This window comes from Stenella coeruleoalba, assembly GCF_951394435.1.
Source record: "Stenella coeruleoalba genome assembly, chromosome: 10".
In the NCBI taxonomy this organism is placed as follows: Eukaryota; Metazoa; Chordata; class Mammalia; order Artiodactyla; family Delphinidae; genus Stenella; species Stenella coeruleoalba.
Window position 1 is genome coordinate 34,284,416 of NC_137156.1, and position 15,158 is coordinate 34,299,573.

The window sequence follows — 15,158 nt, forward strand, 5'->3', positions numbered from 1 at the left end:
AAGTAGACACTGTCATATTTATTTGTGAAAACCTGATTCAATATTGCATCAGCTGCTCTGAAAATAAAATGTTATCTTTTTGAGTTTCATTTGGCTTAAACATTCCTTCTTTCTAGCTGCTGAAATGACTTCTCAATGCTAATTTACCGTTAGTTTGTTTCTGGAGACCGGTTTAGAGGGCTGCTGATTAGATTTTTTGTATATTTATTTATTTATTTATTTTTGGCGCATTGGGTCTTCATTACTGTGCGCGGGCTTTCTCTAGTTGTAGCGAGGAGGGGGCTACTCTTCGTTGCATTGCATGGGCTTCTCATTGTGGAGGCTTCTCTTGTTGCAGAGCACAGGCTCTAGGTGCACGGGCTTCAGTAGTTGTGGCACGAGGGCTTCAGTAGTTGTGGCACACGGGCTCTAGAGCTCAGGCTCAGTAGTTGTGGCACACAGGCTTAGTTGCCCCGTGGCATGTGGGATCTTCCCCGTCCAGGGCTCGAACCTGTGTCCCCTGAATTGGCAGGCAGATTCTTAACCAGTGCGCCACCAGGGAAGCCCATGCTGATCAGATTTAATGCTCATATAAATGCCCTCACCTCTACCCTGGAGGCCAAGATGAATATTTCTGCTTCTCAAGCTGTGGATGAGCCACTTGAAGGGTTGATGGCCTCTAACCCGTACTGCTCACAATGCAGTTTGAGGGAGCTCAGTATTACACACAGGTTGTCTCACAGGGAACCACCAACAAAATCCAGTCCACGCTGGATTTTTTTGTTTGTTTGTTTTGTTTTGCGGTACGCGGGCCTCTCACTGTTGTGGCCTCTCCCGTCGCGGAGCGCAGGCTCAGTGGCCATGGCTCACGGGCCCAGCCGCTCCGTGGCATGTGGGATCTTCCCGGACCGGGCACGAACCCATGTCCCCTGCATCGGCAGGCGGACTCTCAACCACTGCGCCACCAGGGAAGCCCCACCCTGGTTTATAGGCATTGCTAATCTGGATTTCCAAATTCTACAAAGTGTGTTTACTTTTTAATGGTCAACAGCAAAGTTCAGGAGAAATCTGAAATTCTGGATTTCATACAGAATTTGATTTAAGTAGGGCATACCTGTTCAAGATCTTGATCTTCTTTGTTCTTTTGGGGTTTTATACTTTTAATTTGGGCAGTGTTAGTCACGTGCCAAAGAAAATAGCTCTTCCTTTACAAACACTACATTTAGCCAGTGTTGGAAATTTAAATTCTGCTTCCAGGGCCTCAGGTGTCCAATCTGAAGACTTTTTTCCTACTGTCTTAGTCTCATTCATTACTCACGTACCAGGCACTATTCCATGCTGTATTATACACAGGGCAGTTGAGTAGCTAAAGATGACTGTGACATCATTCCTGCCTGCCTGCCAAGGAATTTAATACTTAGAAAAAACATATAGGGGCCTGGGAACAGATCCAGTTCCATCACTGGGAAGAGCAAAGGTCATGCTTTATTATTATTACTGAACCATCTCACCATCACCCACATATTCACAGCAATTTATAACAGGTGCTCAGCAACTATTTGTTAATTATCTCTCTAATCTTCCAGGTATGCTTATCCGTGTGTGTGTGTGTGTGTAAATAAAGCCTCTTTTGACTTTACCTAAAGTCAATTCTGAATTCCACAGACTCCCAGTCTACCTTCCTCAGCTACAGCCAGCCAGCTGTGGACTGAGGCTGAGTTTTAATGTTGGTATAAACAAAACATAATTAGGAAGGCATGTTAAGAAATTGAATAATATATTCCTAAGTGAACCATAGTGATCTTTGGGTCTCAGATATCCCTGTATAAAAGAGCCAAAGGGCTGATTATTTCTTTATATGAGAGAGGATCTTTTGAAAAGAGCTGTCCTCCTCCCACACCCCCCCGCAAGGGAAGTGTTTAATGTTTCTGTTTGAGTCGTAAAGGCCAAGCAGCCATACATGCTTCTAAATTTGCATTCCAGCACACATATCCTTAACATATAACATGGATCTCTGGGCTGTTTGGGGTCATTACTTCCTTACTTCCTCTGCTTATGTAATTTTATTTTTGGCAGTCTTGCTATTTCTTTTTTTTTTTTCCCCAACCACTTTATTAAGGTATGATTGACACATAAAAAGCTATACATATTTATTGTATACAATTTGATGAGTTTGGAGATAAGTGTATAACCATGAAATCATCACAATCAAGTGAGAAGATCTGTCTTTTAAAACAGAACAACTGGGGGCTTCCCTGGTGGCGCAGTGGTTGAGAGTCTGCCTGCCGATGCAGGGAACACGGATTCGTGCCCCGGTCCAGGAGGATCCCACATGCCGCGGAGCGGCTGGGCCCGTGAGCCATGGCCGCAGAGCCTGCGCGTCCGGAGCCTGTGCTCCGCAACGGGAGAGGCCACAAGAGTGAGAGGCCCGTGTACCGCAAAAAACAAACAAAAAACAAACAAAAAAAACAGAACAACCGGTGCAATCAAAGTATGATATAACTCAGGAATGTTTGATGCACACACTTTTATTTTTCCTGGATATAAAGCAAGGTGGACTTGCATCAACTTGATCTCCGGCTCATTTACACTAGTTCAGAGGTTTGAAGGCTTAGTTCGTAGGGAAAAGACCCATAATGGACTGGCCAAGCTTTAGAACACTGTCCAGGCTAATAAACTAAGAACGTTTACATGTCAAAAAAAACCTCCACACTGTCCATGCCCACACACCATACCAAAGGGCTCTGTCCACAGCCCCACTGTTGGCAAAACCCGAGTTTGCCCCTCACAATGACTCCCACCTTACCCCCAGCTAATTGGACCAGGGCCAGCACCTGACCCCAAGCTATTAGGCCCATAGTCCATTTGATGACACATGACATGATTTAGCCCCGGAAAATGAGGGGACCAAATCCAATTCCCACATTTGAGAGTATGAATGGAGAAACTTGGTGAGCCAAAGGCAGCATGCAGAATTCTGAGGGAGCACCAACTATTTGTAAGCAGAGAAAGCCCATCAATAAAGAGACCATGTTTGGCCTTAGGGGTGGAGAGGGCATCCAGTCCCTAAGGCTGCTTTGAGCCCACTTTTCCAATTGCAGGAGCAGTTCAGGCCATACATGTCTTTAAAAATAAAAAACAAACTCCTTTTCTTGCAGGAGCGTGGGGAAATGGGGACCCCTATGCCTCACATCCAAAAGAGACTACTAAGAGTTCTACTTAGTAGAACTGGACCTTATTACAAAGTCAGCACCAGGGGTGCTGCAGGGGTGGAAAAGTCACTGAACTAGGATTTTGAAGATGGTTATTGGTTCAGCTGTAACTAACTCACCCATATGACTTTGAATGAGTCATTTCATCTCTGAGCCTCAGTATCCTCACCTATTAAATTAGGACAAGATACACGTCTTCTTGTGAGGATCAGATTAGGTGACATAGGGAAAAGTTGTTTGCAAGCTGTTAAGGTCACCGTCACTGGCAGCTGCAGAACCCTCACCCAGATAAGGCTGCTCAAGGGGGCAGAGGCAGGCTGAGGAGCCATCCCAGAGGAGAGACTGATGCTTCAAAGCAGCAACGGAGTTGGAGAGCTATAGGAAAACTCCACTGGCTAAGAGAGACCAGCCAACTCTGAATGTCACAATTGACAGAGGGAGCCTGATTCTGAAAAGGACATGGGCAGCCTGCCAAGGCTATTGCTGTTATAGCTATCACCATTCAAGTACAAACTCAGGTTGTTTCTCCAGGGCAAGATGAGGTAACAGATCCCGAGTCATGGACCACCTGGCCAGGGAATCCTAAAACAGAGACACTGTGACTTCCAAAACTACAATTCAGAAATGTCACAAGGTGATTAATCCCAGTCTCTTTGATCTTCTCCTTTAAAAAACAAACAAAAAACCCCTAACTCAAATACCAAGTTGGAGTGGATCTGAGGCTTGTCTCCTACTCCCTTGCTTGGCGCCCTGTAATAAATCCTTACTCGGATACGAACTCCCGCTGTCAGTTTGGCTTTCTGCGAGCCACAGGCACACAAGCCCTTTGCTCCGTTATAATAGGAAAAAACATCAACCATTCATCCACTACTCAGATAACCAGTGTCAATATATTACTCATATTTTTTCCAAGCATGTGTTTGTTGTGTTTGCATCCAACAAAACAGGAACCGCAAAGGACAAACACGATTTGAAAAGGAAAGCGCTGACAGAACTCGGTAACTAGATACGAGGTGAAACTATTACAAGACGGCGTACAGGTCAGGTTGCGACCGGAAGGAAGCCGGCTACATTCACAGTCCCACCCTCGGAGCGCGTGGAATCGCGTCTCTATGGTTGTTCCGGTGCCGGAACACAAGGGTACACTCTCTCCTTTTGCAGAACTCTATGGTCGGACTCCTCTGTGACCCCGGAAGCGATCCGGGGAAGCGGAATCGGCAAGATGGCGGCGCGGACGGCGTTTGGGCCCCTTGGACGGCGTCTCTGGCAGGTATGAGGTGCGCTGGGGGGACGCGCTGGGGGGACTAGGCGGTCCTTGGGTAACTGGCCCAATGACAGTTACCATTACGTCTGGCTGCCACCTGTCATTCTTAACATCTGGAGCTTTCCGCGATATTTATTCCGCACGGCCCGTTGTTTGCAGGAAGGTGGCGAGAAAAGGGCTGATTTTATCTCGAATTCTCTCATAGGATAAAACGTAAGTTAATGAGTCAGGGCAAAGACAGGAACTAGAAAAATCGTAGACTGTCAGGGCTGGAAAGGATATTGAATAGCGAATGTTCCAGACCCTGCCTTTCACGTTTGCGAAATAAACTGAGGCTCAGAGAAGTCAAGAAGGTTGACCTCGCGAAAATTAGGTGGCACGAGATTTTAGACGCTTCGCACGGAACCAGATTGAGATACTTTACGGATACCCGGGTTTCTGAGATTTAGATGAGAATCGCTGAAGTCAGAGGAGTGGGTTAGATATCCTCTGCTCGGTTCTTTGGAGAAAAAGCAAAAATTTAAGCGGCGGTTCTTAAGTTATTTGGCCTCAGCACCCCTTTCTTTACACTCTAAAAATGGTTGAGGACTCCGAAGAGCTTTGGTTTTTGTGGGGTTTAGCTATCAATTTTTAGCTTATTAGAAAATACAACCGAGAATCTTAAAAGTGCTTGTTCACTTAAAAATAACACTAATAAACTCATTACATGTTAACATAATTAACGTTTTTATGGGAAACAACCATATTTTCCCAAACAAATTGAGAGAGAAGTGTAGCAATATTTTACGTTTTTGCAAATCTCTTTAATGTCTGGCTTAATAGAAGGCAGTTTGGCTCTCATAGCTGCTTCTGCAATCTGTTTTTATATCACACGTCCTGCAGGCTCTGGAAAACTTCACTGTACACTGGTGAGAGAATAGAGTGGGAAAGTTGCAAATTACACCTTACTGTTATTATGAAAATAAGTTTAGTCTCCCGGGCCCCTTCTGAAGGTGTCTCAGGAGCCCCTCAGAAGTCCTTAGACCACACTTTGAGAACCACCGTTATTAAATCAGGCGCTGTTAGTGGTTGAAATTTTGAACTATTTTAAGACGCACTTACCCAGAACAGGCTCCACACCCTCAAAAAAAAGAAAGCAAAAAAAAGGAAGGAAAACTTAAGAACTTCTTAAGGTTAGTTTGTGGGTGTAATAGCACTTTAGGCTCCAACTTTTTAAAAGCAGGGGGTTTATACTGGGAGAAGATGCCTGGGAAGTGTCATATTCCTTAGACCTGTGGGCCTTCTACACAACTGGATTGTGGGCTTAGGGGTATAAATGTGGGGAGGGAATTTCCTCTGTGATTATGTGTGGAAAATGGCACATACCTCTTACTACCTTGTATTGTGCTTGATTTCCTTTCTTCTTTTTGCTTTTCTCCCTTGATCCAAGAGAGACTGTGAAAGTTTTGATATGCTTCCATCTTGGGTGAAGAGTAGAAGAAGGATAATTAGCTAAGAATACTTTTTTTTTTTTAAACATAGGTGACCCTCTTGTTCTAATTAAGTTTTATTTGTACTAAACTGTTATTCTCATCTTTAAAGTATTTTTCAGGATCCTGTTGAGCTTCCAGTTTCTCAGTTTACACTTTTAAATCTTGGGAAAGCTTAAGAAAAAAACGGGTGGCAAATGTGTATTACATACAGTACCATAGGTTTCCTACAACTAGAAATTTTGTTCCACCAGGGGGAGCTGACAGTAAGGATTTGGAAACGCTGTATTGTTGCAGTATGAGGCACAGTAGTGGTATATAAGATGGGTGTAAATTCCAATGTGTATTTCAACTTACTTATAAAATTAGACGTTTATAAACCAGTTGTCTCACCCAAGCCAAGAAATAAATATGCTGGAAAAGGTGTATGAAAGCTTCAAAGAAGGGTACTTTAGAATTCTTATTCCAGCTCCATAAATTAAATTATAAAGATGCTTTTTTTTAATGCTTGAAAATATTTAAGTAAAAGAAGTATTATGTTGAAATATATTTAATCTGTAAAAAAAATGGGAAAATGAAGTCACATGTTTTCTTCCTTGATGTCTGCATATTTAATTCATAGCTGTTAATGTGAGAATTGTTTTTTTAAAAAAGTTCTTGTTCCTGGGCTTCCGTGGTGGTGCAGTGGTTAAGAATCTGCCTGCCAGTGCAGGGGACACGAGTTTGAGCCCTGGTCTGGGAAGATCCCACATGCCGCGGAGCAACTAAGCCCATGTGCCACAACTACTGAGCCTGCGCTCTAGAGCCCGCGAGCCACAACTACTGAGTCCGCATGCCTAGAGCCCGTGCTCCGCAACAAGAGGAGCCACCACAATGAGAAGCCCGCCACCACAGCAAAGAGTAGCCCTCGCTTGCCGCAACTAGAGAAAGCCAGTGTGCAGCAACAAAGACCCAATGCAGCCAAAAATAAATAAATTAATTTAAAAAAAAAAGTTCTTGCTCCTGAGCTTTAAAAAATATAGTATCTAGTATTTTGAGAGTCCTTTCTGATTATCAACTCTACCACTGTCCTCTTTTTTTTAAATGAAATCTAACTTGGCAATTTAGTTACCCCAATATCTTCATCTAAAATAATGAGATAGCCTGTTATTTGAAGCATCCTGCATCTTTTGGGTTTTAATGGAAACTATGAATGGTTTGGGAATTGATTTTAATTCTAACACACATCCCCCTGTTTTTAAGGGTTCGAGGAATTTTTCTGTATGCAGTTCTAGGAGCAGTACAGCCAAAAATGGTGGCCTTCTTCTGTAAGTATATAATTGGATGTGCTAAATTGAATAAGAAAATGGGCACTTGTGCTGTTTTACTTAGGTTTCTCTTTGTTTCCGCACATAGCAGCACCAATATGAAGTGGGTACAGTTTTCAAACCTACACGTTGATGTTCCCAAGGATTTGACCAAGCCTACGGTATGCACTCCCTATTTCTTGGCATAAGAAGCTACATTAGCAATAAATTTTCCTCATTATTTCATTTGGGGCTGTTTCCCAAACACTTTATGAATAAAAAAATTTGTTCTGGAATACTGGCAGGTGCACAGTGCACCTGAGGAAAGTATTCACAGATGTCCCTGAGTGCTCATGGTTGCTTTCAGGCTATTAAGGTAAGAGCTAATCGAATAAAGTATTTACCCCAAATAACTGTGGGGATGAGTAGTCTTTTGCTTTTAGCTCAGCATAGTGTACAGCGTTGTCATAATTAATGACGCTGAATACTTGGTATTATATTATGGAATTTGTTGGTTGTGGTGGTAGGCTTCACGTCTTTATTGAACAGTGAACAGTGCTTTATTGTGAGAGAGAGCATTATCACAAGTAGAGAAAATCCAGGAGCAGCTGTGTAACCTTGTTTCCTTTAAGTGAAAGCCATGATTTCATCAACCCAGTTTTTGTATTATTTGTAGTTTTTTTTTTTTTTTTTATTTGTAGTTTTTTTAAATCCTAAAACTACAAACTATAATTTGTAATTTTTTAAATTCCAAATGCTTCCAGCCCCACCCCTCAAAAATAATCCCCTTTAACAGTTTGGTACGTATCCTTCTAGACCTTTGTCTGTATATAATCATCTGTGCACACCATGAGCACCAGAGTGGAATTGTGTTATACCTAATGGCCTGCTGGTTCAGTGTTTTCACTTCATAGCATATATAAACCCCAGGTCTCCAGCTCAGATGCCTGCGTAGGCCAGGCCTGTAAGGAACGGTAACAGGGTGGGCACAGTGACAGGCTGTACCCTTTATAAGCAAGATAGCTGCTACTTACTGTAGCCAGTTGTTGCCATGTGGGAAATTAGACCTAGTGATGTCAGATTGTCTGAATTTTCCAAACTAAATGAAATTCAAATATTTGTGCAGAATCTTTTGATTTTTAATATTTGTAACAGATTCAGAATTATCTTTAAAACCCTGTAGAGACCAGTGATTATACATTTTAGGGCTATATTCCCCTTCTCTTGTCCCTCAACTTAAGAGATAGGATATCAGTGGACTCTATTCTTCCAACAACCCTATTTGGGGTAATTGAGAGTGAATATCTAGCTTCCTGGTTAGTAAGTAGATCTCCTTTCAAGGGCAAAGTAATTTAACTCTGAAACATTGGATTAGTAATATAAATTACTCGTTTGATGGATGAATGAAGTAAAGGTAATTCACCTCTTGGAAGAAAGTCAGAAACGTCAAACCCATCATTTCTAAGATCTTTAAGTGTTAGGGTGGAAGAGGTAGAAGTTATTTGTACAGTCAGTGTCATGACATTTTAGTTAGAAATGAGTAATTTTTCTATTAGAGCAGGCAAAATAAACATGGACAAACCTAATAAAAAGAATATGAATAGAAATAGCTCGCCTTTGTTTAACAATGTTTTATAACTTATAAGCACTTAAATCCATGCTCTCTTATTTGTTCCCGACAGAAATACCATGAGCTGTAGCACAAGTATTGTCCTATTTATATGTGAGAAAACTAAAGTTCAGTGAGATTATATTACTTGCCCGTTGTTATTCAGCTTTAAGTGGCAGAGTTTAATTCTCAATCCAGGTCTTCTGACCAGGCTACTTTTATTAACAGAACCCCGAATCCTTTCCTGTTGTATATTTGGGGTTTAGTAACTATTAAGCTTGAAGGTTCCGTTGGTGATTTTGTAGGCTGCTTGAAAATCCTTTTGATTCAAACTGTATTTTAAGTGATTCTTAAGGGTCACTGTGGAGTCTGAATGTGGTTGTATCTAGATATTTAAGCTGTGTTAAGATGTTACTCAGCATTTTTCTCCCCACTTATTAGTAAACTCCGAAGTTGTTCAGGTGAGGATAATATGTTAAATTTTCCAGTTGTAAATATTAGAGGAACCATGACTGAAGCTTTTCTTTTTGATTTTAAAATTGCAGATAACCGTTTCTGATGAACCAGACACGTTATATAAGCGCCTGTCAGTTTTAGTAAAAGGCCATGATAAGGCTGTATTGGACAGTTATGAGTATTTTGCGGCGCTTGCTGCTAAAGAACTTGGTATCTCTGTTAAAGTGTAAGTATGATCTTTCTTAATCTGACCTGTTAGCTGCTATAACACAATCAGTCAGGAAAATGCTGCCAGTCCCAGCTAGGTCTGAGCTCTTAAAATGGGATAAAAACTCACGATGGGGAGAGATTAGGTTTGTTATATTATTCTAAGCAGGATCATCCCTTCCTGTCTACCAGAATTTTTAAATACTAGAATGAGTGAACAAGGAAAATGAAGGAATCCTTTCTCTAGAAACTGCATAGACTTAGGAGGCCCAAGAAGCCCTCGTGTCTGGGATCTCCATGGGGCAGGGAGGTGGATTAGGTGAACAAGCAATTCTTTCAGGCCTCTTGGATTTGGTATCTTTGCTATTATATTCACTGTTTCAAATCTGCCTTAAGAAACACCGTTCACCCAATACTTTGATGCATGAGCAAGGCGAGCTTCATATGGCCTTGAGGTCACTGCAGGGTCAAGTATAACCACCTCCTATGTTTTGTCACCTGCTCTCTCTGATGTTGAACGAGGCCCATATGGAGCTTTGCCAGTCTTGCCTTCTAGCAAAACTGAAGGAACTCACACATTTCCCATAACAGACCATGGTTTTGTGCTTTTCACTGTATCTGTAATACATGGCAGACATTACAACCATGTCCAGCCCACGGTGCTGCGCCTCTCAGTTCATGTGTTTAGTCAGTGTGAGACCTCAAGGGTGTGAAAGCCGGAGGCATGTGTGTGTGCACTTGCATGCCAAGGCTTGTTTTTGGGTCGCTGGCAAATGTTCCTGTTGCTGTCTGCAGGTTTATTTTAGCCGGAGCTTCATGACAGCAGTTGTTAGAGATGACAGTCTTGACGAATGGAAGTCTGTAAAATGGTAGTTAACGCCTATAATTGGGCGTGAGCCTGACCTGCAAAATTGTGGAATCATGCTTTGATATCAGTGACTCAGGTTCTAACATCACTTAGCTTAAGTATGTTGCTTCGCCCATTAATTTTCCAGACATGAACCTCCAAGGAAAATAGAGCGATTTACTCTTCTCAAATCAGTGCATATTTTCAAGAAGCACAGGGTTCAGTATGAAATGAGAACACTTTACAGATGTTTAGAGGTGAGTTTATTTCAGACATTCAGGCATTTTTTTGAAATGCCCCAGATTTCACACTAGCACATCATAACTTTCCTTTAACCTTGCCCAGTAGACTTCCTTTCAGTCAGCCCATGCCGGATAGTGGTAGAGAAGGTAAGTGTTTTTTTGTGTTTATAGAAGCAGCATGATAGGAAAATCAAAGTCAAGTAAAGCCATCCTTCAGAGTAGTTCATACTTTAACTCAGTAGTGCACATTATGTTGACTAATTTTTATACAGTAAGCTATCATTGGAATAATTTTGCTTATATTTCAAAAATTCTAGCTACGTTTTCACACAGCTCTAATAATTCTTCTCACATGCTCACTGAATTCTCCATGTCCATGATGGGCAGAATTAAGGTTTTTCATTCGTCAATTATCATTCATTTGTGCAGCCTCCCAGGTCAGCACAGTCTTGTGGTTAAGGGAAAGCATGGGCTTTGGAGTTGGACAGCCAGGTCCAAGTACGGGCATTTACTGGCTGTGTGACCTGTGCCTCAAGTCCTTCATCTTTAATTTGGAAATAATAACAGTACCAATTTCATACAGTTAGTGTGAGGATTAAATGAGATATTTATCTAAAGCACTTAGAATATTTCATCTCATAGTAAATGATTGGTAAATGTTACTAAAACAAGTGCTTGTGCATGTTTTATATGAGAAGCTCTGTACTGGGCATTGAGAGTTACAAATATTAAGACATAGTCCTACCCTTAAATGAAAAAGAAAAATCCAAAATTGTGTCCACCTTGCCATGGAGCACACAAAATCTTATACCAACTCTAGTTTACAATTGAGTCTTTTGTTTCCTTTTGGTTTGAGTTGTTTTGTGAAACTCTTACACTGTTTTGATACCGTGCTTGCCAGCTGGGTTCCATGGAACCCTGGCTTTAAGGCATTTAGGAGGAAGGGGGACATTGCGGCTGTGCTCCCCTCATTCAGTTCAACCAGAGGATCTGCACTTTTTTCCTTTTAAATTGGGATTCTGTAAGATTTTACAGATGAAGAAAAGACTCTACTGCTTTTACCAGAAAAAAAAAAAAAAAAACCCTCAAAATTTTTGCTTTAACCAGCATAGCATGAATCAATTTCACGTTTGAAATTTTAGTTAGAACATCTCACTGGGAGTACAGCAGATGTCTACTTGGAATATATTCAGCGAAACTTACCTGAAGGAGTTGCCATGGAAGTTACAAAGGTATGACTTGAATTTCTGCCTCTTTGGAGGGAGATGTGTATTGTTGTGTTGATACATTGCTGCCTGATTCCAGCCCACTGGGTGGAGGGGAGGACCTGGAGGCAGAGTTGCCACAGTAGTTGGGGGACTACACCTGCCATGCAGGGCGCAGCTCAACAGAATGCTGTCCCCGCAGCCCATGTCCTCCTGGAGCCACCTCTGATGCCTCCCTCCCTCTTAGCAGTTGTCTAGACACGGGTTCCACGTTGATTGGTGGTCCCTGGAGATCACTGAGGAGCAAATAGATTATGTATGTGAGAGTGTTTATCTACTATCGAGTTTTCTTCTCTGTTTCAAAGCCCTACAACAAGATGAGAGGGTAAAAGAAAAAAGTCAAGAGGACTTGAGGGAACAGAATGAATAAATTCCATTTGTGGCTGAAGAGTTAAGTCCACATTATATTATAATTTTGTTTTTCTCTCTTTAGACAAAATTAGAACAGTTACCAGAACACATCAAGAAGCCAATCTGGGAAACGATACCAGAGGAAGAAGAAAGCAAGTCATAAAGTCTCAAAGTGACCACTTGTGCTGGGATGTGAAGTGAGCATGTCAGGTGGAGGGAGTCTCCAGTGAAGACAGTTTCAGGTCACCCTGACTGCTCTCCTGAGGCCGCACGGCCTGATCAGTAGAAAGCAGGGATTGGAAGTTTACGATACACCAGACTATTGTGCAGGAACCACTTTACCTATTCTTTTATACGTGTCATTGTTTCAGTTCGGATTTTAACAAATGTGAGCAAACCGTTTGGACCACTCTGTACCAAAACGGTCAGATTCATGTTTTGTTATTCCACTGTTGTTCAAGTATTAGTTTGCACTGATTGTGATTTGTATCATTTCATTCATCTAAAAGTGTTTCAAATATTCCTCACACGCATTTCTTTCTTTTGAGGAACCTAGAAGGAAACTTTGGTTAATTTAACACTGAGCAGTTAAAGTTTTTGATATTTACCTCAGTGCAGGCTGACATATGCTAGTTTGGGGGTGGTGACCTCCAGGTTTTACCTGATGTAAAGTATTACATTCTTGAAAATTGATATACTTTATAGCAGATCAAGCACGTTTGTGGCATGTGCCGAATTCTTCTGTAGCCCGAACCCTTTCAGGGCCGCCTAGAAGGGTCACTATAATGGAATTTCAGCTCTCAAGAAATTACTGTATCGTTTCATTCATCCTATAATTCATTTATTCAATAAGCTTTTCTTTTGTTGACTTTGCGCCCAGCACTATAGTAAATACCAAAAATTGAATAGCAATAACAGCTTTCAAAAATTGTGCAAGGCACAAATAAATACTTTTCCCTTATTAAGTTCCATGCTGATAAGACCTCTTTCTTTTGGTGAATAGCACTCTTTTTGTTTGGGGATGTCTACTTTTCCATAAAATTAAATAGTAGTTAAAAAGCTCTGAAAGAGGCAAGATGACAGTGGGCTGAGGTTGTTGGTGTATCAACCCCAAGGGAGTGATACGTTTCCTTTTTACAGCAGAATCCGGCCCATGTCTTTTGTGGTTTCCTTCATATCTTTGGGGTAGTTATGACTTCTCAGTTTTCCACCCTTAAACTAGAGTCCCTGTTCTCTTTTCCCGACCTGCTATCAGGTATGAGTGTTCTGAATGCACACTGCTCATGTATCAGACTTACATTACTGTCATTAACGTGAAAAGAATTACAGCCTTGTGCCCCATGACCTCATTCTGTTTGCAGCTCAGTTGTCTAGTGTGTCATTCACAAATGCCTAAAGCCTGTTTATCCCAGGTATAAGCCTCAGGATTAAGAACTAGTCAATAAATCAAGAGCAGTATAAAATTAACTGTATCTAGCAAAGCAGCCATTGTGACTCATTTTCATTTCGAAAGAAATAATTCTTCAAAAATGTAGATCCACATCTAATCCTTTTTTTGTGCTTTTTTTACAGACAGTGTCAATCACTTTATTATAATAGGATGACTTCTGCATACTCGCCTCCAGTGGCTCTCTTTTAAAGGTGTACATCCACTTCCAGCTGTTTTCAGACTAAAGTAGCCTCTAAACCAGATTACTTAGCACTTCCAATTATATATTAAAATCTTGTTTTAAGATAAATACAGAGATAAACTACACACACAACAAAAATTAATGGTATTTCCTTGGCATATTTGAAGCCTACTTGATATAAACTAGGTAATTTCTTTATTCTGATAGACTGAGAAGGGTCTTTTTGTTTGTTTTTTAATTGGGTCTCCTGAGTAAAATGTATGTTCTGAAAATTAGAATTAATGCCCAAGTCTCAACTTTCTGTTCATGGTGGTGACGGTAGGTAGTGAGAAAACTAGACCTGATGTCAGGATGGCAGAAGGCAGGTAGGAAGTGAGACGGTTTTTTATTGAGGTGAAGCCCTAAGTTCACTGTTATTTTCTCTGATCTGAAGTATAGTTTCTTTTCATATTAAATAAAATAGTGTAAAGGTCTGTTTTAAATTATTGGTAGACTCTACAGATTAAACTCGTTCAGTGCCTAGTTTTGATGCTTTCAAAGAGAATTATATGTCCTTTGGCCACTTAGATATGCCACAGTAAATACATAAAGCAGTTATTTTAAATCAGTCTATTTTTGTAACATTTCTGTTTGTCAGCTACCCTTCTTCCTTTCTTACACTATTAAATTAGCTTTACTGCCACATTCATGAGTAGCCGAGTAGAGAAAACAGGCCTGAGTCAGATAAGAGTTCAAACCCACTAACTGCTATAAACAGGCAAGGTGTTTAACCCTCTCAGAGCCTCAGTTTACTCATTAGTAAAATGTAGGAAATAAAACTTATGAAGGTTGGAGTATTGAATTAGGTAACTTGTAAAGCACCTCACACAGTACCAGGCAGATAATAAGACATTCAATAAATACTAGCTATGTGAATGAAGAACATTGCCTGCCATATCAGTAAACAAAGGATGTTGCAGCCATCAAGCCGTCACGTTACAGCCACCCTGACAGTGCACCCTGAGGAGACTCAGGATGAGAAGCACAAGATACTGCCCCCAGATAGCTGAAGTGCGTATCAAAGGAATGATTTCAGTGAGCCCAAACTTGCATCTCCCCATACTTAGAAAAGTGCAGAATTCCTTAACTCGAGACACCTGGTTTTCTTTAATTAATGGTAATCTTTTGATGTTCCGAATACCTGGTCCTTATTGCAAAAACCTCTGTATATCCTGGCTCTCCCCCTTGCCTCTTCGGAGCAGTCTCTCAGAGTTATCTGAGATGCTGTGTCCCGAGCTTAAGTCCTCAGTTTTGTCCACTAAATAAAACATAACTCTCGACTTTTAGATTGTGCTTTTTTT

At 41.2% G+C, this 15,158-nt stretch overlaps 1 protein-coding gene across 4 annotated transcripts; it reads left to right on the forward strand.

Moving 5' to 3' along the window:
- Positions 1–4,403: 4,403 nt before the first annotated feature.
- Positions 4,404–15,132, forward strand: MRPS10 (mitochondrial ribosomal protein S10). Of its 4 annotated transcripts, none has more exons than XM_079934159.1 (7): positions 4,404–4,461; positions 7,167–7,231; positions 7,320–7,392; positions 9,365–9,501; positions 10,478–10,586; positions 11,714–11,803; positions 12,270–15,132. In XM_079934159.1, the coding sequence occupies exons 1-7, from the start codon at positions 4,414–4,416 to the stop codon at positions 12,348–12,350; spliced, it is 603 nt and encodes a 200-aa protein (XP_079790285.1). In that variant the 5' UTR covers positions 4,404–4,413; the 3' UTR covers positions 12,351–15,132. The 4 variants fall into 4 exon arrangements, with proteins under 4 accessions (XP_079790285.1, XP_079790286.1, XP_079790283.1 ...); XM_079934160.1 differs by having other exon boundaries at positions 4,424–5,363; XM_079934157.1 differs by lacking the exon at positions 4,404–4,461 and having other exon boundaries at positions 5,375–7,231.
- The last annotated feature ends 26 nt before the right edge of the window (positions 15,133–15,158 follow it).

Excerpts from the sequence above, each read along its gene's own strand:
- MRPS10 (XM_079934160.1), top strand. The coding sequence starts at position 5,262 with ATGTCTGGCTTAATAGAAGGCAGTTTGGCTCTCATAGCTGCTTCTGCA. Across the intron at positions 7,232-7,319 it reads AAAAATGGTGGCCTTCTTCT|CAGCACCAATATGAAGTGGG; the intron begins GTAAGTATATAA and ends TTCCGCACATAG. Across the intron at positions 9,502-10,477 it reads CTTGGTATCTCTGTTAAAGT|ACATGAACCTCCAAGGAAAA; the intron begins GTAAGTATGATC and ends TTAATTTTCCAG.